Source organism: Anguilla anguilla, chromosome 17 (assembly GCF_013347855.1).
Source record: "Anguilla anguilla isolate fAngAng1 chromosome 17, fAngAng1.pri, whole genome shotgun sequence".
Lineage (NCBI taxonomy): Eukaryota > Metazoa > Chordata > Actinopteri > Anguilliformes > Anguillidae > Anguilla > Anguilla anguilla.
Genome location: NC_049217.1, coordinates 21,338,085 through 21,362,001, shown reverse-complemented (window position 1 = coordinate 21,362,001; position 23,917 = coordinate 21,338,085). Strand labels below are relative to the sequence as shown.

Genomic DNA, 23,917 nt, shown 5'->3' with positions numbered 1-23,917 from the left:
TTGGCCTTCGTGCCCTTGTCTGTTCCCTGGTTGTTTGCCCTTTTTGTTAGTAAAATCTTTGTTAATTTTCCCTTTTGAGTTCGTGTTTTTTTTTTTTCCCCTCTGCGTTTGGGTCCCCTCTACCCGTACCGTGACAGATTGTAAGAAAAATGTAGTTTGAAATACTTGTTAGTTTCATGAACTATATTTCTCTTATGGGGTAGCTTGGTTGTAGTCCTACTACTTTCAGTGTAAAGTAATTGGTAGTTTGCACAACCATGCTTTCAGAGTAGTTGCCCCAATAGTGGGTATAGTGTACAGACCTGCTAACAGGTTTGCTTTGGTGTTCGTCGCTCTCGATAAGGTCGTCTGCTGAACGCCTGTAATGTAATGTAATGTAACATATGTGAGCATATGGATTTGATTAGTCTCCTCTGGCTCTCCCAGGTGGCGTGTGCAGTCATTGCAGGCTTGCTGCACTTCATCTTCCTGTCCAGCTTTGTGTGGATGTTGCTGGAGACTGTGCAGCTGTTCCTGTTGGTCAGAAGCCTGACCAAAGTACAGGTCATCCAGAAGGAGGGGCTAAGGGCACTGTATCTCCTGCTGATTGGCTACGGAGCTCCCATGGTGGTGGTGGGAGTGTCTGCAGCAGTGTTTTCAGGCGGTTTTGGCAGCAAAGACACGTACGTTTTTTCCCCCTCTTTGTGATAGGATCATCTGATTGTGCCAGAAAAACTACAATGGGACCAGATTCTTTTTTTTAATGTGTTCCATTATCATATCTAGTGGCTTATGCTGGTCATAACTGGTGGAAGGGCATGACAATTTACTGTTAGCAAAATATCCACAAGTCCCAACCCTTAGCGACTGTTGTTATGTACTGTACAACAATAGAAGGTGGAGTCAGCTGGCTGCATCCACTTGAATTAATTACTGCAAGAAATTACAGATGTTTTTTGCTGCCATGTTTAAGCAGAGATTGGTGAACTGCATTGTCAATCATAAATTTACAAACATTCAATTATACTTACAAGGTTATAGGTAAACTGGCTGCAGAGCTGTTCACAGGAAACAGTATGGGGACACTGTCATCGGGATCCCAATTTGTCTTCTGATTTCAGTTGCTGGTTAAAAAAAGAAAAAAATTTCCATTGGAGTTTTATTGGCCCAGTGGCTGCTATTCTCGCAGTAAGTACTTGGTGTACTCTGTTTACTCTTCAATATTTACAATATTTAGTCTTACACCAACTTAGTTAGCCAAAAACTATTTCATTATATAGGCCACTTGCCACAGCTCATGGTCTGGAATTAGTTTGTATTGGCTTTTGTCTGTAGAAATGACTCAAGTCTGTAAAAGTACCACAAAGACAATATAATTATATAGAATTACATACCACTGCAGACAATTGGACAGTAACACTAATAGATTAACTACATTGCTTCATTGGCTGGCTATGTTAATAAATTAGTTCTATGTTGTTGCAACGCTCACTAAAAGCAATTGACACTCGTGACTCAAAAACAGTGGTTCAACCTGACAAGCCTGAAGATTTATAATGAAGAATATGTGTGCCAGCAGCAGGAAAATTGAGGAGCTGTTGTATAGCATATGTGTCTTGTGTGTAATCTGAACAGCTCAACTTGGTCTTATTTGGTGTGATCCTCTGGTGCCTGCGGCCTACGCTAGCCAACATGAAGAGTGACGTTTCCCAGTCAAAAGACACCAGGTGAGTGTGTGTACCTGCCTCTACATGCATGAAACTTCATGTAAGTGTAGGTGTACAAATATATGTTATGAGTTCCTGGTTGCATCTTGTTTGTTTTTTATTTCATCTGCATAAATAGCTTATGAATATGGAGACTGAGAGAGAGCTTGAGATCTGTCTGTCATTGTTTTTCTTTCAGACTGATTATCTTCAAAATTGTTGCCCAGTTTTTTGTTTTGGGGTGCGCCTGGATCCTGGGATTTTTCCAGAGCAGCCCTTTCTTGAAATACCTCTTCATCATCCTCAACTCACAGCAGGGCACCTTCATCTTCATCGTTCACTGTCTGCTGAACAAAGATGTGACTGGACCCTCTCATGCATTGAGACTGTTTGTTTTATTTTTGGTGAAGGGGTTGTTACACAGTGCTGAACATAGAGCAAGTGTTATATGTTATGAAATTGAATGTTGCTGGGCACTGCTGATTGGTCCCTGTGTTGTGTAGGTGCGGGAGGAGTACAAGAGGTGGTTCTCATGTCTGTTTAGAACAAAGGAACCCCCAGGAAGCGGAGGTTCCCCTAACAGCGTATCTACTGTTCAGAAATGAAGGGTAAGACTCCTGATTGTGGGAATCTGCGAGTAAAAATGAAAGCTGTACTCTAAAACTGTTAATGGTAATAACTGATATGGTTCAGTGAACGCTCGCCATTGTGTATTGAGTTCTACAGCTAAATGCACAATACTGCTGTACTATATAAACAGTGAGCTAAATCATGTTCAGTGCAAAAACATTTTTTTTTAAATTTGGCTCTGTATTCCACAATTCTTGATTTGTAATCAAACGTGTCACATGTGGTTAAAGTGCTTCTATTTTTGGGTATTTTTATACACTTTGGTTTCCCCATGTAGAAATTACCACACTTTTTATACATCTCCCCCCATTTCAGGGCACCATAACGTTTGGGACATATTAATATTATATAATGAACGTGGCCATGTTTTCTACTTATTCTACTTCTACATATCCTTGCATGCAATGACTGCTTGAAGTCTGTGACCCATAGATATCACCAGGTGCTGAGTATTTTCTCTGGTGCTGCTCGACCAGGCCTGTACTGCAGCCATCTTCAGCTCCTGCTTGTTTTGGGGCTAGTTGCCTTGTATTTTCTCTTTAGCATATGAAATGTATGTTCAGTTGGATTCAGATTAGGTCAATGACTTAGCCAGTCAAGAATTCCAGTTTTTGTTGGACAGTGATTCCTTTGTTGCTTCAGAAGTATGTCTGGGATCACTGTCTTTCTGTAGGATGAAGTGCCGTCCAATTAATTTGGAGGCATTTGCTTGAAAACTGACCAGATATATACACACATATTGTCAGACATGTAATTCACCAGTTGCCTATTGTCAGCCATAGAAAGCTTCAAAGTGCTTGGCCGGAGTAGCCTGAAGATAAGACAGAGTAGGAACTGGAGGGTTACTATCTGAAGTGTATGTGTGTCTGTGTGTGTGGGTGGGTAGGTGTGTGTGTGTGTGTGTGTGTGTGTGTGTGTGTGTGTGTGTCAGAAAGGGTGTCCATGCCCCTGCCCCCTCCTCTTTTTTTCTACAGTTAAAATATGTGGCTTTCTTTTAGTTTCCAGTTATGTTTGGGCAACTGGGAAGGAAGTAGTTTTATAACAGTTGGAAGTGGACATCTGAGTTCTGCATCTAGGTCTGTCGTTCTACATTTCATCTCTGGTTCTTTTGGACTGTTCTGCTGTCTTTTGGTTTCTGCCTCTTGGAATACTTTGGGACAAAAGCTGTGGTTTGGTGTCTTCTTGCATTTATTTCTTATTAGATGTGAATATTTGTTGTAACTTAATAAATTTCTTAATTGTCATCTGTTGTGAGTTGTGCATTTTGATGAAGGTTGATCCAAACAGTTTGCTCTGCCTATTGGCGATTTGATTGATAATTCATATCTTTGATAATAATTACCAAATTAAATCAAATATATTTTACTTTTTGGGTAAGTGAGGTGTTTTAATGGTTGACACACGTACAGTGTGCTCGGTATTCAGAGTACCAGACATCAAATGAGGGTGTTAATGGTTAAAACTGCTGCGTTCAGAAGATTAAACATATTTCAATTAATCCTCACTTTGCTGATATATTGGAGGTTCCACCGAGATAGGATTTTGAGCAGACTGTGGTAAACTACATCAACTGTACAATCTCTTGTGAAATTAAGTCTCAAAATTATGTTACATGGACCAGTCACAAAGGAGAGAAATGTTGCCAGGCTCTGCTACTGATCCCAAAGTTAAATGGGAGATCTGCACTGAGCGAGTTGTTTTTGAGAGATGGCGGGAGGAGTTCTGTGAGTGCTATCCAGGCCTTGATGAACTACGGGAGTCAACAGATGACCTCAGCGGGACACAATTTGAAAGATTGTACCTCCTTGTTCTGAGGTATCATATGATGACTACTCCAACGTTGAAGTACTCTCCTACAGTCTCTCTAGAGCACTACCTCCGCAATCACCCATGGAGCCATGGACTCCACTGCACACAAGCGAGAAAGTGGAGAGACCACGCCAGTCCCCCTTTCCTCCCATGGAGTTCCGCCATGGGTATACCCATGGAGATGTATTTCCAGGACATCATTGATGCTATGGTGGAAGCCTGTGAAACAACCAAAACCAGTCTCACACAGGTTCCTGGAGTTCTCCTAGTTGCGCATTCACTGGGGGTGGGGTCAGACCACACAGCGGACATGGCACCACCCCCCCCACCACCAGGGACAGCTCTTTGGAATTGCCTGCATTGTCCCCCACAGAGGGCAACACCCTGCCAGAGGAGAACTGCAGCAGGCGGTGGAGCCACCAGGAGAGGAGAGCTGCGCACTCCAGGAGATGGAGACGAATCTCCAGGGCCATCATACACAGACAGGGGACAAAGGACCAGATGCCATAAACACTTCCCCAAGTTGTAAAGGCCCTCCTGCTTTTGCCCCGCAGCATGGAGAGAACCTTGGGCAAAACCATGGGCTTCCCTGAAAACTGCCCAAGGCACTGCAGCAGTTCATGCTGAGGGCCAGACACAGGCAAAAAGGTCTGGTCCATCTTAGATGCCCTGTAGCTTCACACCTTTGTTCCCACTGCAAGAGAGGGAGCCCCTGGTCCCCTCCCCCTTGGACTATGTGCCCAAAATCTACTTCCCTCAGTCTTCCAGCCCTGACTCCACCTTACAAGGAATTCACCATTAACAGCGTTTTTGGCAAAACGGTTGACTGTGTGGCACACAAGGACCCAGGCAAATGGAGCATGTACTCAAGAGCCTGCCAGGGTACAAAACCAGTGAAGGAAAAGCCCTAGATGTGGATGTGGGTAGCGTAATGGCTCCCGCTTGCCATGTTCATCACGGTCAAGTTGGAGTGATTGACAGGAGGTGCCTCCTTTACAGGGGTTAAGGACGACCTTCCCTCCACTGCCAGAGAACAGCTGTCAGCTGTGTCTCATGGAGGTAAAACCGACAGGACTTCCAGTCACCACCTTTGGATTACCTACAGAAACTACATCCATCAAGTTGTTTTGTTTCCAGCTGAATGCAGTGTTGTGTCGAGGTGTCAGACTCGAGGTGTAACTCTGTCTTTTGGTCCTGTTTGAAGAAAGGTGTCAAACATTATGTTCGTTTGGAAGTTCTCTCTACGGACCTATGTGTTTGTTGTGAGGGTGTGCTTATGGGTGATTGTTAAAGTCTACGTCTGGAAAACTCCTCTGACGAGTGATGACAGGGTCAGAAGACCATTTTTGTGAGTGGGACGCTCAGTGATGGGACAGTGATGCAGCACACCTACCCCCCTGAGAAGCAGATTCAGACTGCACGGAGCAGTTGAAACCTGACCGGATCACAGGCCAGTCGGCGAAGAATCCAACAGGGTAATGGAGCTTAAGAAAGGGAGTAGGGAAAGACACTACGCTGCACACGCACATCACACTTGTGGCTCCCCCAGGCAGGAGACTGACTCTAAAGGACTGCCTGTTGAGACTACCAGACACAGCAGTGCTGTAACATCACCCTTAACACAGCATAGATGTATGGTGAACTTCCGCATCACAGGTAAAACAGGACCCAAAGGACTTTCAGTTAACACAATGACTGGACACATCTGTTGTTGGACACTACAGGACGCAGGGAGATGTCTTTACTATACACCTGGACTCGGTTCCAAAAGATGGACTATGGTTTTAGGACAGTAATCGAAGGTGGACATTGATTTGAGCAAGCCTAAAGCAACAGTGGCAAGAGAAAACTCCCTGTGGGAGATGGGAAGAAACCTTGGAAGGAACTAGGCTCAAGGGGGAAACCCATCCTCCTCTGGTCTTTCACTTCACTCTGCAGGGATAAGTAAAGGCACTCACAAGTTCAGGATTGACAGCAGCATAGAACTCTGCAGTGACAGTCTTATCGCATTAGGTTTCCCAGGCAACAACACAGGGGTTGACTCATTTTTCGAAACAGCGCCCCGCAGAGGCTCCCAAATAATGAATTATTGATCTCCTTATGAATAGCATTATTTTCGCCATTTAAAAAAAGCATTTTGTTGGCCCGGCAGTCCTCCAGGTCTGTACTATTATAGGGGAAACACTGAATATGGAAAACAAAGTGCTATTATTTTGTATCTGACAGGTAAATGAAAACCAGCTCTTGGATTACAAATAAACTATAGATGTTTTTTCCTTTTGATTGACAGGACATAATAGGAGCTGACCATCATTTTTTAAACTATGGGCCGATGACCAATTGTAATATTATCGGCTGATACTGATCTTTGGCCCGATCGGTTGGTGCATCCCTTGTGTGCGTGTGGGTGTGTGTGTGAGTGAGTAAAGTGAGAGTCCGTACATCTGACAGTCAAATACATCCTGGTGCTACAAAGATTAAAAAGGATAACAAGCAAAGAAAACGCTTTGCCACATTGGAATGAATTGCAAATCACTTAATAGTGCTAAGCTTTCGGCCAAGCAGCTTATCATAATGAAATTTGCCTGAAATGGTTGGTAAAGATACACTTTTTAAAAGCTCATTTGAGTCTTCTGGAACTCTTAGGTAGTAATCCATGGCTTCCTGTTGCACTGGGGTATAAATATGAGGTGACACACTCAGTCATACTCATTGAGAGTGCCAGTGATTCTGGGGGGCCCTGTAAATGAAATAATTTCACCTTATAAGGATTCACTTGAATTTTAATGCAAACCAATGTACTTCAGGTTTTGAGGTAAGAAGTCATTAGGTACACTGACAGATTTTTGTCCAGATTAAAGTTGGCTGTTAGATCTTACTTTGCTGAGTCACAGAATGAAGGAAGTCTTATTTCCCACCCACTTTTGTTGTTTTTTTTTTTCCAGGAAAGCTGGGTCACACTCGAGGAAGTGGACAGGGCATAGAAGTGCCAAACAAGTGCCTGAGAAGTGAAGACATTTTATTAAACTGCAAATAGTGCACATTAATAATGAAAAAGCCATTAAGAGTGCTATTTTGGTCACTCTATATTAAGTTTACAACTTGTGTAATTAGACCATAGGGAAATTACATATACCGTGTGCCTTAGCTAGCATGAATGCATTTGTAACTAGATTCACTGAGGAATTTGACATTGCACAGGTAGTAAGCTGTATGCAATACTGAAAAATAATCTTTTTCAGTTTTGAACTCAGATGCCTTTTGTTATGAGTAAGGGGAAATTATGCCATCCTTGTCATGGAAGTGTTACCCATGCCACATTATGGAACATGCAAAAAATCCTTTCAAAGGTGGATAGTGACTAACAGCACAAGATCATGATCAGCAAAGGGCTGAATGGGATTTCTTGGGTCCCACTTAATGATTTACATTTTTGAATCAGAGATTGATGTCTTTGGCTCAATTTTCAATTTTAATTTTAAGCTTTTCAAGTTCAATTTTAAGCTACGATGTGTAACCTCTGATTGAATTTTTACAATTTAACGTTGTACATTCTAACCTTTGTGCATACATGTGTATAAAATGTATGGCCAGACTATGCCCTTTTGTTACAAAATTTCTTGTTTTGAAAATTTAAATAAAAATGTTAAATGTATGCTCTTGGGGTCCCGAACTGTAGTCTATGAGGGCTGTAGCATTTGCAAGTTCTTGGATTCTTTCCAGTCAGCAACTAATTTAGGCCTTGCAACAAAACATGTCTGAACTATTAATCAACCTGAAACTTAAATTAAGCACTTAACTATGGGAACACACCAGAAACAAATGGACACTGTAGCCCTCCAAGGATCTGAGTTTCAGATCCCTCTGTTAGATGCTTGTCACATTTTCATCTTTTTTTGCTATATTATTAGTACGAAATTGAAGTGTACGAATGGACTAAAGTGGACTGACGTGATCCAAAAAATCACAAAGGATGCATATATCTTCATGAAGGGCCCTATCTTGTAAACAAAATTACAAACTGTATTTAATACGTTTTTAGGGAAAGGTAAAAACAAAATCCCACAAATCAGTGAGAAATCTTTGAGAGTTTGGCACTTTAGCTCGGAAAAACAAAGCAGGAAACACTTCTAGATTCCACTTGCCAGCAAAATGCATCACTTACGTCTCCCTCATTACCTAGTAATATCTCACAGCAACATGTCAACTATGCAGCCTGAAATGACCCTAATTGGTCAACAGGTGGAGACAATGGCCAGAAAAAACACTCTCCCTCTGTCACCAACCCTCCTGCTCTTAGCAATGGAGAAGTTGTAAATGTAATTATATGTAAAAAATATCTACTATTGACTGTACTGGTCAAACCTTAATTGTTGACCAACACATATTTATCATTTTGATAATTTATAATTATTGAGTTCAGTCTTTTCATAGAATAGGCCTGAGTTATCAGGCTTTGTGACAGCCAAGTCCCATATTGTGGTTTTTTAAAAATTTATTTTTGTATGTTTTTAAAAGTAACATCAGGTATTAATTTGTCACATTGTGAAAAGAGGCATGTGCAGCCGAGGAAGATGTACCTAATGCAGCGCATCCCCCTCCCCCCCCCCCCCCCCCCCCCCCCCGTCCGGACAAAACCCTGAGAACGCTGGAGCCGACTGTGGCCAGAAGCACGACGAGGTGAGGACTGTGTGCATTGCAGAGGAAAGGCGTGCTCACCTGCCTTCTCCGAAAACTGGTGGAGGGTGATCCTGAATTTGTTTTCAGGATTTGCATCGCAGCAGGCCTTTTCCATATTACGAAATTACAGGGAAAAGTATTCCCAATGGCAGCCTAAGGTCACCTGGCCAAGATTTTCAAAGTAATGACTGTGTAACGCAGTATTTCCTGAACGTAATAAAAGGGGTAAAAGCTCCAGTGCAGAGTGACTCTCACTTCTCAGTCTGGTTATCAAATCGTCCCTTGGCTTGATTGGGGAAGTGTATCCCTCCCACTTCCCCTTGGCCAGAGTGCTGAGCAACCTGTCACAAAATGTCTGTGTGTTGCCTGGGTGGCTGCATCACCTGCAGAAGTGAGCCAGCATTCTGGTCTGGTTTAAAAAAAAAAAAAAAATCAAATCAGCCTTTTAAACATCATTGCTGGGCCACCCAGCGCAAGCACCACAATTATGGTCAACTACTTCCCATACATATATTGAAATAAAAGAACTTCCGGTGACACACATAGGCTGTTATTACAGTGATGTATGTCATTCTTAAAGTGTGGTGCCCATAACTGCAAAAAATACTCTAAATGTGGTCTGACAAAGACCTTGCTTAACATAGTGTAATCTCTGCGTAAACTCAACCTTTTACAGCTACTGTCAGAGGACACATTACATTACATTATACATTACATTATAGGCATTTAGCAGACGCTCTTATCCAGAGCGACTTACACAACTTTTACTTAGCACTTTACATTGTATCCATTTATACAGCTGGATATATACTGAAGCAATGCAGGTTAAGTACCTTGCTCAAGGGTACAACGGCAGTGTCCTTACCCGGGATTCGAACCTACGACCTTTCGGTTACAAGCGCAGTTCCTTACCCACTGTGCCACACTCCGTCCTGTCCATACTAATTAAAGATCTGAGGCTTGATGTAGGAGACATCCCACCAGAGTTGTTAGAGGCCTCAGGATGTGACAGAAACTAAGCACGCGACACACCAGCCCTTGCATTAGTGTGAAGGAAGCCCCTGATGTGTGAAGCTACACCTGCCCTCCAGAAGCTGTGCCCTTCAGACCTCGACCATGCACGACCGGTACAGTTTGTTTATGTAATTCAGTACAAACTGGCAAATACAAATCAGTCCAGGCTTTACTGTTTACCTTAGATGCATGAAATGCCCCATGCAAATAGAAAACAGTGGTATCAAGAATGACCTTCACTACTCATTACTCTATAGTGGTGACTGTGCTTTGGCAGCCGTGGGGATTAATGCCAATGAAGAATCGCTGATTATGAATTACTGTTGCGTCTTACAGCTGCTGGGTGAGCAATAAAGTTTTTGCATTATTGTTGAAGAATCGGGTATAGGACCAAGAGGGATGCAATAATTTTTGAAGAACACAAGTTTTATTTTTCTGTGTGTAAAGTAGGGTGCATGCATTCTGCCATCTGTTCTGAGGTTGAAGGATTGTTCTGTGCGGTAATGTTCAGACTCTGCTCCACTGATTTCCTTCTTGTTTCGGTCGTAGGGTGTCTCTTCCTCTTCGGAAGCTGCCAGGAGTTCGGTGAGTACAGCCGCACTGCATTCCTATGTGGCCAGATAAAAGTTTTCTGAAGGACTCCTTTTTGTCTTTGGTGCATGTGGTTAGTTTTCCTACTGAGAATTTTACTCAACCCTTCCAATTAAATCTGAGCTGGTCAGATTTATTTGACCAAAATACTTCCTTTAAATAACCATACGCAAATATTTTTTCTTAAAAATAATAGCCTTAAAGATTCAAACTTTTCAATGTGCTTCCTTCTTCAAAAGATCTGAGGCTCTGAAAGTTATCATTTTGACATCCTTTAAATAGCTCTAAAGCCCCAACATTGGCTATCTTTCCATTTTTAGGAACTATTTTTAAATTGTGTTTTTGAATGTGTATTCAAGCTGCCAATAAGATTTCAGTATTTCACAGATGAAAGCCATGGCCTGTAAGGGTTGAATCTTTTTTAATAATCTTGCTGGTAATAGAACTACAGCCTCTGTTTAATTTGAGCTTATGTTTTCCTGATATAATGATTTCCAGTTGAGTAATATCAGTTCACTCGTGAAAGCAATATGCTGCATGCAGTGTGAAACATTTTAATCTTTAGTCTAATTTCTGTAATTACATTTTTTGGATGGCTCATTTATGAATGCAGTTAATTGACCATATGCACCTGTTTGCAACATGTAGCCTAAATAAGAGTACTGTCCTCTTCTCTTTTCAAATTTATCATCTCATGTCTCTCACATCATCTCATAGGGTCTTCTACAAAACACTATGGATGGTAAATTCATTCTTTTAAAAGAGATGATGACAGGCACCCTGGCTTTTCTGAAAAAGCGCTTGATCCTTTATGAAGCAATTGAGGGATTCACTTTTGTCAGTGATTTCATTTTTTTTTTAAAAAGTTCTAGATTCAATCAATATATGTTTTAAATTTTGATTCACAATTAAGAGCACAGCGTTGTGTGTTTTTCATCACAGACACACTTTAGCAAAAAAGAAATTCAGTTGTTAAATGAATCCAGGCCTGAGTCTTTTATTTATCATTTTCTGTCTCAAACAGACCCTTGTAAGAATCACACTGTGGTGACTGGCCCTTGGCGCAACGTGGGTTTCACAGCGCATGGTTTTGCGGGCTACCCGCTCTGTGACTCTGGCCTGAGTGGAAAATGGACACGCTTCACAGGGATTGGTGGGGATGTTCTAACCGAAACGTGTCACTTTCTCTGGCATTGTGGCTCATATGTGTGTGCACGTTTGGGCTACGCTCACCCAACGCTCAAGGATGGGATTGTGTCAGGCCCAACACATATGAGGTGGTCTGGATACTGCAACTACTACACTTCGAGCCTGAAGGTCCTGGCTTGCCAAGGAGGATTCTTTGTGTACTTTCTGTCACCGTTTCCTTGCCCATGGAACTATGCTCTTCGTAAGTATGTTCCGCACCATTACACAGAACACCTAAACTGGACATCGCCTGGGCCAGGTGAAATGGTGCTGCTCTTTACTACTTGTGTGCAATCTGTGTGTACAGGACATAGCAACTGCAGCCTGGCTGATTGCGGACCACTTGCCGAATGCGTGGGTGAAGGATTTTGTCAGTGCATGAATGGATTCCAACTACCGGATGATCGTCTTCCAGTTAATGAATCATATGGCTGTACAGGTATGGGAGATATCCAAGAAAATAATATAAGACTATAATATAAGCAGTTTCAAGGTCTTATGACAAACCACCTGTCAGTGCCTCTTGGAGATTATCAGAAGAGTGGTAACAATGCAATGCATTGTGTATATATAAATGTTAAGAGCTTTATATTTATTTTAGCATTTTCTATGTTATAAATGGAACAAGACTGTAGTATAGAATGCTTTAGTAAACTTAAAGAAAAAGTGAGAATTATGGGTAATTACTCATTCCCAATCATGGAGATTTATGCATGTATAGCAAATCACATAAATATGCTGCATACTGAGACATGAATTATCCTAAAGATTCAGCTGGTTGCCGTATTCCCTACCTATGCTAGGTAAATACAGATTTGTCCAGTGTTTTGTAAAGTGCTCTTGGCAGTGTTTTAGCTGCTACCAAAATGGCTTAGTTCTGGGTTTTTTCCCCCAATGGCGTATTGTCGTATCAAGTGTAACAAAGAGGAATCTAGAGCTGCTGAAAGGAGGATTATTTGGTTGGCTGCAGGCATCTTTTTAAAAAGCTGTTTTCCAAATATTTTACTGTGGAGCAAAATGGTTCCAGGGGGCACTGTAATCATTATTGTACGTGTGTGTGTGTGTGTGTGTGTGTGTGTGTGTGTGTGTGTGCTTGTGTGTCGGGGGGGGGGGGGGGGGGGTGGGCAGTGGTTGATGTCAGGAGTCAAGACATTCTGCCTGATGGTTGACATTCTTGTTTTTTTCGTGTTCTTGCGAAATAGTTGAGCTGCTCCAACCATTGAATGTGAAAGCTTGTGCTCCGTGGGCAGAGACAGTGCCATCTTGAAAGACACTTTTCTTTGCAGGAAAGGAATGCTTTAAAATGGAGAGAGGGTAGCAATGATCACTCATTTATCAAATTATTAGCATCGTCCTTGACTTTCAGGGGAATATATGCACTTAAGCCATGCCTGGACAATGTACTCACACCATCACAGAAATCATGAGAACCCTTCACTAGTATTACACCATCACAGAACCACCAGAACCCTCCACTGCTAGAACACGTGTGTGATCATTTTTTTGTAGCAATCAAGTTACTTCTTCTATACAGACCAGAGACAGCCTAGTTCTTGTCTGCATATGCCAAGTTGGCCGGTGAGATTAGACATTTCCAAATGGGCCATACTTACCAATGGCAAGAATAGCTTGGATACACATAGGTCTAACCTGAGTACAACCTGTCCTTCCATCTGGCCAGTATGGACACACGGGTGTGCTTTGAATATCCATGGTTGAACTTTTTGAGTGATGATGTGTTACTCAGTGCCAGCGTTAGCTTGCTATCCTTCATACATTTTATCTATCTACCTATTGGTCAAAGCCAACTGCTTACAGTAGCCATCATAAAGTAAATCTAATCCTTTTTGCTCATCAGGCTGTTAACTGGTCTTTCTGAGATGTGCTGATTTCAATAGCTCCCCTTAGCTAGATTTATTCTGCTCAAAGAATATTACTAGTAATGCCAGTCCATATTAGAATATTTATCCACATCAGTATGATGCAGACACAGTATATTTCTCTTAGGAAGGTCTGATTTAGACACAAGACATTTGTATTTCTGTTCTTGCTGTTCTCTTGGATCCTGTATTAAACACCATGTAAGTAAGGTGCTCTTGATAAGAGATACTAAATGAATGAATAAGTAAGTAAACAGTACAGATAGGCCTTGGGACAGCATCCTGGAATGGGCAGAACCCAGGAGATGCTCGGGCCAATGAACTATGCTGTGGCTGTGCCTTCAATCTTCCACAGACATTGATGAGTGTGCAACCCTGACAGACGACTGTGATCCTTTATCTGACTGCGTGAACACTTTTGGGTCTTACAACTGCTGCTGTCACAAGGGTTACCAAACACCTAATAACACCAAGCCCAGCCTTTCAAACCCCTGTAAAGGTGGGTATGCCTCAATCACTGATATATTACTGTGGGGACATAGAAATTCATTGATTTCATTGATTTGATATTGACATCGATTTGACTTTTTATTGTTGACTTCATATTGTATGAACTTATAACTAATAAATATTGTTGCACTCAGCTAAGTCAAGCTCTAACTCTGGAAAGTCTCCCACAGATATCAATGAGTGTGTGGAGGAACCCAACATCTGTGGTCCCAACGCTAACTGCTCCAACACTGTTGGAGCCCACACCTGTACCTGTCACCCAGGTTACCAAGTACTCCCCGTGGGTTCCTTGGCTAATATTTCAAACCCCTGTCGAGGTCAGGATGCCCAAAATTTTGACTAAATGTTGTCTTTCTTCCCTGTGTTGTCTAATGTACATTCTGTCCATGTGTACATGCACAATAGTGTTCAATATGAAATCCCACATATTTTGTTTCTCAGAAAACAGCGTATGTTAAAAGAAATGTGAAATTGCATAAACAGAAAGGTATTTCAACAATAATTTGTCTATATTGCTATATGATGGATGAATGAAACATTTAAAATGTGTAAATGTACAAAAGACTAATATCTTTCAAAAACTGACAATTTTATTAGCATATTATAAAATACAGATTAAACAGAGATAATAAACTCTGGATTTATGTCTCACCCAAGAAGACTTCCAGACAACAATAATCTTGTGAAAATTAAGTTGGAGCAATTCAAAAGTCCAGTTGAGCTGCTAAACACAGTGCAGCAGTTTAGAACCATTATTCCAGTCCCTGCTGTAACTATGTCCTTATCCCCCACAGACATCGATGAGTGCCTGAAAGACATCTGCGGTCCCAACTCCACCTGTACTAACACTCCTGGGAATTACACCTGCACCTGTCAAACGGGCTATGGTGCCAAAAACAAGCTCTTAAGGGTTAATTCCTCAAACCCCTGTGCAGGTCAGTATTTCTCAGAGCGTCAGTAAATCACTAGAGAACATTCTTTAAAAAACAAACAAACAAACAAAACATTCTGACTCTCTGTGCACTTAATTAAAATGCACCTGATTAGGTGTTGTATGGTTTTTAAACACTGATGTAATGATGATTTCATGGTGTGGTACTGAACATCCACTTAGCAGGCCTCATTTGTCATTTTGAAGCTGTCATGATCTTGGTCCCTGCTACTAGGTGTAGTAATTTTATTGCTTTGGTGTAAACACAAATAAAATAAAATAATAATCTGTACTTTGTTTCAATTTTTTCACTCTCTACAATGGATGAAACTACTATGGAATTCACCCCCCAAAGACTTCTATAATTAAAGATCAAGTTGGAGAGTCCTGTTCTTTGTTATTTACGAGTCACAGCCAGGGTACATAAATATATTATGAGAAATACGCCAAGAATAATAAATCATAATACATTTCACATTTAGTCTACACTCATTTTATAGCAGACGATCCATTTATACAGCTGGATATTTACTGAAGCAGATTGGATTTGATAACCTAAGGATATAATTGCAGTGCCCCACCTGAGAATTGAACTCAAGACCTTTGAATTATATGCTCATTCCCCTAACTATTGTATTACACTGGTAAGAACTTTTAAAGAATACCCTACTGAATTGTGAATACTGAATACTGCCTTACCTTAAAGAACAGCTCTCCTCTACAGGGATAATATAAACTGTGGTATGCTGTTTGCGGTAAGCTTTCTGGAAGATTATTTATATCACGTGATAATTGTTCACTTGAAACTATGAGCTCCAGGCTGTGCTGTAACTCTGTCATCTGTCTTCCACAGACATAAATGAGTGTAAACTGGACCCCCCTATTTGTGGTCTCAACGCTGACTGCACCAACACTATTGGGTCTTATATATGTGACTGTCACCTGGGTTTTCTAAAGATTCTCTTGGCTGGCACCAAGGACCCCTGTGCAGGTCAGAGCATCCCAAACACTATCAGGATTGTGATTCGATGTGGGTTAGCTCATAGTGTGTGATATTGAGTATATGGCTTGTGTCTTGCAGATGTGGATGAGTGTGTCACAAACAATTGTGGCACTTATGCTATGTGCTACAACACGCTAGGAAGCTATTACTGTACATGCAAGGAAGGGTACATTGCCTCCACTGGGTTTACCTGGAAGTATGGGGTTTCCGTGTGTGAGAGTAAGTAGTGGATGGAATTCTTCATAGAAAGTTCATGGAAGGAAAAAAGAAAATATCAAAGAAAATCAGCAATAATCTCTCTCTCTCTCTCTCTCTCAAATATCATTGATCTGTTCCTTTCAGGTGTGCAGAGCAAAATTTCCTCCATAACCCCTGCAAAGGTGAGATGGGAACATTTCATCTGAGCGTGAAGAGGACACTGAAACATAAATGCAAAATGCGGCATGTTACAGGTGTCTTTACTGTGCTTCTCTACGCAGGGCCAGACACCTGAGGTAGCCTTCCTTGCGTCAATAGCCCAAGACTTAGGGAAGAAGTCTGACATCATTCTGCCTCCAGGGGTCAGTATTAGTAGCTAAGAACCTGACTTGTGTGTGTGTGTGTGTGTATGTCTGTCTGTCGGTCTGAAAGAATTTATTTTTGTTCTTTAGTTGGGTTAAAAGAATGTGTAACCAAAGGGGGGTCTTGTTGAAAGAACAGCACACTGAGACAGACAGTTCAATTAACCAATAGGGAAGCGAGGCTCCTCCCTTTTGCCTCAGAAAGTACATGCGTTCATCCAGACTAAGACTAATGCTTGTTTAAATATGAGTAGGAAGACTTGTGTGGTAAAATCCTCTCAAACCATATCCCCCCTGTGTTCAGGGGTTTGATTCCCCACCATGGCACTTTTTCTACTGTGATCCTCCCTGCTGTACCCTGTCTGAACAAAGTGAAAAGTTTGGGCTGTCCACCCTCCTTTTAAAAACAATACTAAAAAAAAGCCATCCCTGTAATGGAGCAGCAATGTACATGAAGGTGCCCAGAGCAGGACATCATCTGGTGTTTATTTTGACCGGCATCCATGCCATGATAGAACACCATATAGACTTACAGGAAGGAGTCAGCGTCAGTCTTTTGATAATACTGACTTTGAAACAGCTTTGAGTGGTATGGGCTCCGTTCTTACGCCATTCGCCTCTGTAAAAAATACACCTCACTTTTCAATATGGTTGTGTCCTCAGAAATACAGGAATTATGAAGAAAATAAAGGAAAATTGGCTGGTGGTTTAAGTAACCAAACGCAAGACTGAGAATGTTCTGAATGGAGGTGGCTCTGGACATGTACAGTAAAGGTAATGTCTTTTCTCGCACTCTCTTCTCCCATTAATGCTTGTTTCTTTTGTCTTCTCTTTGACTCTCTCAGACAGTGACCAATATCTTGTCCACGGTCCTGTCAGTCAGCAGTGGCATGCCTCCCGAAAAGGGCTCAGCCAGCAGTGGAAATGTAGCCAACATTGTCCTAGACGTCTCTGAGAAACTGATGTCTACCCTGATTGAGCCCACCACCACAGAGTCCAGAAAACTTGTGATGACACCTACCATGGGTAGGTTACTAGACGGGAAACAAGAAAACGAATAATGTAAACGTACAAATGGCAAAAATACTGGTGTATATAGAAACATTTGCCTTAAAATATTCCCTTAAACTTATATATTTCATTGAAAATTGACCAGCAGATGCTCAGAAAAGGAAGGCCAATGGAAAATGCATGTATGCAAGATCACCAAAATTTCAGATGTGTCTTAGGTTGTGTGCCAGTGCGCATTTGCATCCACTGAAAAAATACGGCCCTCGTTTGTGTATGCTTGTGCATTACAGATATGTATGTGCGTTTTGTCTCTTACAGAAATTAATTTACAGATCATTGGTCCAGCATGGAACACGACCAAGATTCCCGTGCTGAACGCCAAGGGAAACACAATGACACTCGACAATCTTGCATCTATTGCTGAACAGAACAACGGTGAGATTAAAGGGGCGAGGGTATCGATGATGAGGGTGGATGTGTGATGATGATTACAAAATTGCCTGTGGTGATTACATTACATTTCAACTATTTACCAGAGGCTTTTATCCAAAGCGACGTACAATAAGTGAATACCAATGGTCACTGGAACGACTACAAACCACAGGTCCGTTAAGGTACAATACTCATTATGCAACAGTTATCCTTAGCCATGAACATCAAGTCCAGTTCACACAGTAAGCATGGTCTAGGTCAGAAATGTAATGTAAGTCAAATTCAAATGAGGAATGACGAGTTGCAACATCAAGATAACGATACAAGTGCAATATAAGTGCTGGGTGGAGATACAAGTGTTTATGAATGTGTACATGAAGGATACAAGTAATACGTGCAATCCTAGATTGGGCGTGCCCTGCAGAGTAGTGGTAGTTAGTCCAGGTACAGTCTGAAGTGATGGGTCTTCAGGCCACGGCAGGTAAAAGGGGCAGGGATCGATCGAGTGGTTAGTAGAGGAAAGATGAAGATGATGATGAAGCGTAACCGGAGTCTCTCTGGCCCAGGATCCGCTGCTGCAGTTCTGATGTCAGTCAGTGGGATGGAGAAACTCATGAGTCCCAGTTTCTTCAAGAGTGAAAATGCCACAGAGATGTATTCTGACATCGTCACTGCCACGCTGCCTAAGACGAAACACAAGGAGCTCACCGAGCCTGTCAACTTCACTATGTACCACAAGAAGGTACAGTCTCACAGAATAGGAGACTTAACTTAATGCATTTTATGGTGTGACTCAGAGTATCTTTTGTCGCTACATTTGCAGTCATAACTAAAGCTCAGTAACTACCTTCCTCCCGTACACACTGTACTCTGTCCCACTCTTGTCCTCTCTGGCCAGTAGACGTTGCAGGCTGGGCTGGTTACCTGTGTGTACTGGATGGAAAATGGGAATGAGACACACTGGTCAGTGGAGGGGTGCACAGCCTCCTTCTCCAACGAGACCCACACAGTATGCACCTGTACCCACCTCTCCACATTCGCCGTCCTCCTGCAGACGGGGGGACAGGTAGGGTGTCCCTCAGTGCTACTAAGAAGGACATGAATGAGCACATGACTAGATACTTGTTCGGAGATAAGCTCTGTGTATCTCTACAGGATAACGAAGAGGATGATCCTCTGCTGGAGATGGTAGACCTGTTCTGTATGTGTGTGGGTCTGGCCTTCCTCGCCCTCGCCATCCTCACTTTCCTACTGTGCACATGGAACCCTAAGGTCAACAACACTGCCCGCCTCCACCTCTGCATCTGCCTCTTCTTGGGTCACCTGCTCTTCCTGGTGGGCGTATCTCGCACCGAGAATGCTGTAAGGATCTGGGAATATGAGCTGCGGTACTGTGGCAAAGGCATTGCTGTTTGTTACTTTTCTAATTATGCAGTATGAAAACATGGGCAGAATGTCATTGTAAAAACAATAACACCTCTGTTTCACCTAATCATATTGAGCATTGAGCATGTTTTTTGAATTTAAGTGTTTTTTTCTTGTTGGTATGTTGTTTAAATTGAGGTAGCACAGCAGGGAAAAGGGGGAGGGGCCCTTATATGGTAATTAATTCCAGGTTGGTTCTCACTCCAGGCTGGTGGAGCTCAGTGGTTTGTGGTGATCAAAGCGCCCAAAATTTACATTAGAAAAACTCAACAGCAAAATCTCTTTCCAGGTATAATGACGTGGATATTTACAAACATCCTCAGATCTAGTTGTGCACGGTTTAATCTAAAACTACTTTCTATGGAAGTATGCCAACTGTGTGTGTCTGTGCAAAGTCTCAACCAAAGCATGCCAGTATTCTGGGATGCAGTGACAATGTTTTAAAATGTCAAATCTCAGAGAAACTGGATAGCACTCTAGGAAATATAGCTTTATTTTATTTTCGGGTGGATTGCCCCTTTAATAAAACTTTCCAGGCTTATTACAGGGTAATGCGGTATATATATATATATACTTCTGCGATAATGTCTGTATATGCATCTGGTAATATATGTATTCAGGAGCAACATAGTGTACTGATCTGCTATTGTATGTAAGAATACTGATCTGATTAGTCTCCTCTGGCTCTTGTTCCACCAGGTGGTGTGTGCAGTCATTGCAGGCTTGCTGCAATTCATCTTCCTGGCGGGCTTTGTGTGGATGTTGCTGGAGACTGTGCAGCTGTTCCTGCTGGTCAGAAGCCTGACCAAAGTACAGGTCATCCAGAAGGAGGGGCTGAAGACACTGTACCTCCTGCTGATTGGCTACGGAGCTCCCACGGTGGTGGTGGGAGTGTCTGCAGCGGTGTTTCCAGGCGGTTATGGCAGCAAAAACACGTAATGTATTTTTCCTCTTTGTGATAGAGATCATGTGATTGTGCCAGAAAAACTACAATGGGACCAGATTCTTTTTTTTAATGTGTTCCTTTATCATATCTAGTGGCTTATGCAGGTCGTAACTGGTGGAAGGGCATGACAATTTACTGTTGGCAAAATATCCACAAGTCCCAACCCTTAGCGACTGTTGTTATGTACTGTACAACAATAGAAGATGGAGTCAGCTGGCTGCATTCACTTGAATGAATTACTGCAAGAAATTGCTGATGTTTTTAGCTACCATGTCTAAGCAGAGATTGGTGAACTGCAGTGTCAATCATAAATGTGCTCACAGTCAATTGTACCTAAAAGGTTATAGGAAAACTGGCTTTAGAGCTGTTTACAGGAAACAGTATGGGAACACTGTCACCAAGATCCAAATTTATTTTTTGCTTTCAGGTGCTGGTTAAGTCCAGAAAGAAATTTCCAATGGAGTTTTATTGGCCCAGTGGCTGCTATTCTCGCTGTAAGTACTTGGTGTTCTCTGTTTACTCTTCAATACTTACAATATTTAGTCTTACAAAATTTTAGTTAGCCAAAAATATTGCATTATATAGGGCATTTGCCACAGCTCATGGTCTGGAATTAGTTTGTATTGGCTTAAGTCTGTAGAAATGACTCGAGTCTGTAAAAGAACTGCAAAGACAATACAATTATATATAATTACATACCAGTGCAGACAATTGGACAGTAACAATATTAGATTGACAACATTGCTTAACTGGCTGGCTATGTTAATGAATTAGTTCCATGTTATAGCAAAACTCACTAAACACAATTGACACTAGTGACTCAAAAACACTGGTTCAACCACACAAGCCTGAAGATTTCTAAAGAAAATGTATACCAGCAGCAGGAAAATTGCCCAATGCTTTAGACCAATGAAATGTTCTTTTACATATGACTGTGGCTACTTGTAAAAACAAAAATTTAATTCTGCAGTTGATTGAGGAGCTGCGGTATAGTATATGTTTCCTTTGTGTAATTTGAACAGCTCAACTTGGTCTCATTTGGTGTGATCCTCTGGAGCCTACAGCCTACGCTAGCCAACATGAAGAGTAACGTTTCCCAGTCAAAAGACACCAGGTGAGTGTGTGTTCCTGCCTTGTTAGAAATTTTTAATTTTTTATTATATATATATATTATATAATATATTAAATATATTATATTTATTATAAATTTATAATTATTATTAAGTTTAGGTGCACAAATATATGTTATGAGTTCCTGGTTGCTTTTTGTTTGGTTTTTTATTTCATCTGCATAAATAGCTTATGAATATGGAGACTGAGAGAGAGCTTGAGATCTGTCTGTCATTGTTTTTCTTTCAGACTGATTATCTTCAAAATTGTTGCCCAGTTTTTTGTTTTGGGGTGCGCCTGGATCCTGGGATTTTTCCAGAGCAGCCCTTTGTTAAAATACCTCTTCATCGTCCTGAACTCACAGCAGGGCACCTTCATCTTCATCGTTCACTGTCTGCTCAACAAAGAGGTGACTGGACCCTCTCATGCATTGAGACTGTTTGTTTTATGATTGGTGAAGGGGTTGTTACACAGTACTAAACACAGAACAAGTATTCAAATGTTGAATGTTGCTGGGCACTGCTGTGTTGCGTAGGTGCGAGAGGAGTACAAGAGGTGGTTCTCATGCCTGTTAAGACAAAAGGAGCCCCCAGGAAGCAAAGGGTCCCCTAACAGCGTATCTACTGTTCAGAAATGAAGGGTAAGGCTTTAGATTGGTAGAAGTTAAAATGAAAGCTGCAGTTTTCTTCCTTTGGTTACAGTGATCAGTGAGTAAAGTCACATCATCAAAATAAGATTTGTTTTGCTGTGTATTCTATTGATTGATTGTTAGGATTAATCTTTATTTTATTTTATTAATACCATGATTATTTGATGTAATACAACGTTATCTTCTCTGAAGTTGAGAAATACGTCACTGTTGCTAAACCTTGTTAAAATAGAAGTAGACACTTGAGAGAATCTGTTTAGTTAGTGAGTTATAGGATGTGCAATGTTTTTTTTCATCTGGGGAAATTATTTATTTCTTTTTCATGTCTTCCAGACAGCTTCAGTGTCACTCAAATGGAAAACTGACTAGGCAGAGAATCATCATAAATCAACAGCAGAGAAGATGTTTTCAGAAGCAAATAACATTAACCTTTCTTTGTATTCAAAACAAACATTAGTGGTCCTCTTTCAGTAGCACTGGTCGCAAGTACTGTAGGCAACGTGCTGGTGTGATTGCATTGTGCTCAAATTGCACACACATAATTGTGTGCCTCCATAACACCTTATGTTATATGTAACATGCAAACTTCTCCAACCAAATGATGTAGATATTAACTAACAGAACTAAAAGAGGACATTATAAAACTCTGATGATATACTGTAAATATTTTTTGTTTTTATTGTAGAAACCGCAGGAGCCTTAGATGGTTGCAAGCCCTTATTCTTCCATATCTATTATTCTTGTCTTGTTCATATAGCATATTTTTGATTCAATGTAAACGTAATGTAAACGTATATATGCAATGTATTGTAAAATTTGTTACACACACACATATATACAGTATATATATATATATATATATATATACATACACATATATATTGAATAGAAATACGTGAAGCCCCAGGAAACAACTCAAGGTGATTTCTTTGACAGAAAGATGTCAGTTGTGCTGTATAAGCTGACACAGCTACAAGAAAACCCCCTCAGTTGCTGACTGCAAAATAATTGTATTGATAAGTTTCAAATAAACTAACTTCTCCAGAGGCTGGCATTGTGATTTTGAATTCCCAAACGCACAAAAAAATTTAACATGTAGTGCAGTCAAGGGTAAATGTGTCATACAAAGAGTGTATCGTGCTGAAGTATCGTGCTTTTTCTTGAATTGGCTCTGGACAACAAAATTTTTGATTTGTAATGAAACAATTCACATATGGGTAAAGTACAAGTTCCCAGGGTTATATGGACATCACAGCACTTTTCATACATATTCCCCCATGTCAGGGCACTATAATGTTTGGGACATTAATATTATGTAAATGAAAGTAGGCCCTGCGATAGATTGGCGGCCTGTCCAGGGTGTATTCCTGCCTCTCGCCCAATGCACGCTGGGATAGGCTCCAGCACCCCCCATGACCCTGCTCAGGATAAGCGGGTATAGATAATGGATGGATGGATGGATGTTTAATATTTTGTTGCATATCCTTTGCATGTAATGATTGCTTGAAGTCTGTGACCCATAGACACCACCAGGTGCTGAGTATTTTATGGTGCCCTATAATGGGGGACTATGTATAACGTGCTGTAATGTCTACATGAGCAAGCCAAAATGTATAAAAATACCCTTGAATAAAAGCTGAGAATCTATACATTAGCCACACGTGGATTGTCTTGATTACAAATCTAAAATTGTGTACAAAGTACAAAGTCAAATCAAGACTTTGTACTCCACATTTTCCTCCTCATCAGAGTAAAAAGTGCTTTAAATTTCAAGGAAAAGGGCTATATAAAATATGCAAAATTATCATTATGATTATTATTATTAGTTCTTAAAATAGACTAAAAATGAAAGGAAGAAGGAAG

General features: G+C 41.2%; 2 protein-coding genes across 2 annotated transcripts; both read left to right on the top strand.

The window, feature by feature from the left end:
• Positions 1 to 486: 486 nt before the first annotated feature.
• Positions 487 to 2,290, top strand: LOC118217137 (adhesion G protein-coupled receptor E1-like). The gene is made up of 4 exons (XM_035398951.1): positions 487 to 612; positions 1,615 to 1,706; positions 1,885 to 2,044; positions 2,189 to 2,290. Exons 1-4 carry the CDS (start codon positions 487 to 489, stop codon positions 2,288 to 2,290), a joined length of 480 nt encoding a protein of 159 aa, XP_035254842.1.
• A 7,714-nt stretch (positions 2,291 to 10,004) lies between these two features.
• Positions 10,005 to 22,890, top strand: LOC118216875 (adhesion G protein-coupled receptor E2-like). Its single transcript, XM_035398463.1, has 22 exons — positions 10,005 to 10,161; positions 10,368 to 10,403; positions 11,434 to 11,799; positions 11,905 to 12,036; positions 13,833 to 13,976; positions 14,158 to 14,304; positions 14,782 to 14,922; positions 15,772 to 15,909; positions 16,000 to 16,140; positions 16,264 to 16,301; positions 16,401 to 16,481; positions 17,327 to 17,507; positions 17,811 to 17,927; positions 18,491 to 18,666; positions 18,826 to 18,990; positions 19,080 to 19,286; positions 20,049 to 20,284; positions 20,723 to 20,789; positions 21,318 to 21,409; positions 21,655 to 21,814; positions 21,941 to 22,045; positions 22,388 to 22,890. Exons 1-21 carry the CDS (start codon positions 10,008 to 10,010, stop codon positions 22,040 to 22,042), a joined length of 3,021 nt encoding a protein of 1,006 aa, XP_035254354.1. The 5' UTR covers positions 10,005 to 10,007; the 3' UTR covers positions 22,043 to 22,045; positions 22,388 to 22,890.
• The last annotated feature ends 1,027 nt before the right edge of the window (positions 22,891 to 23,917 follow it).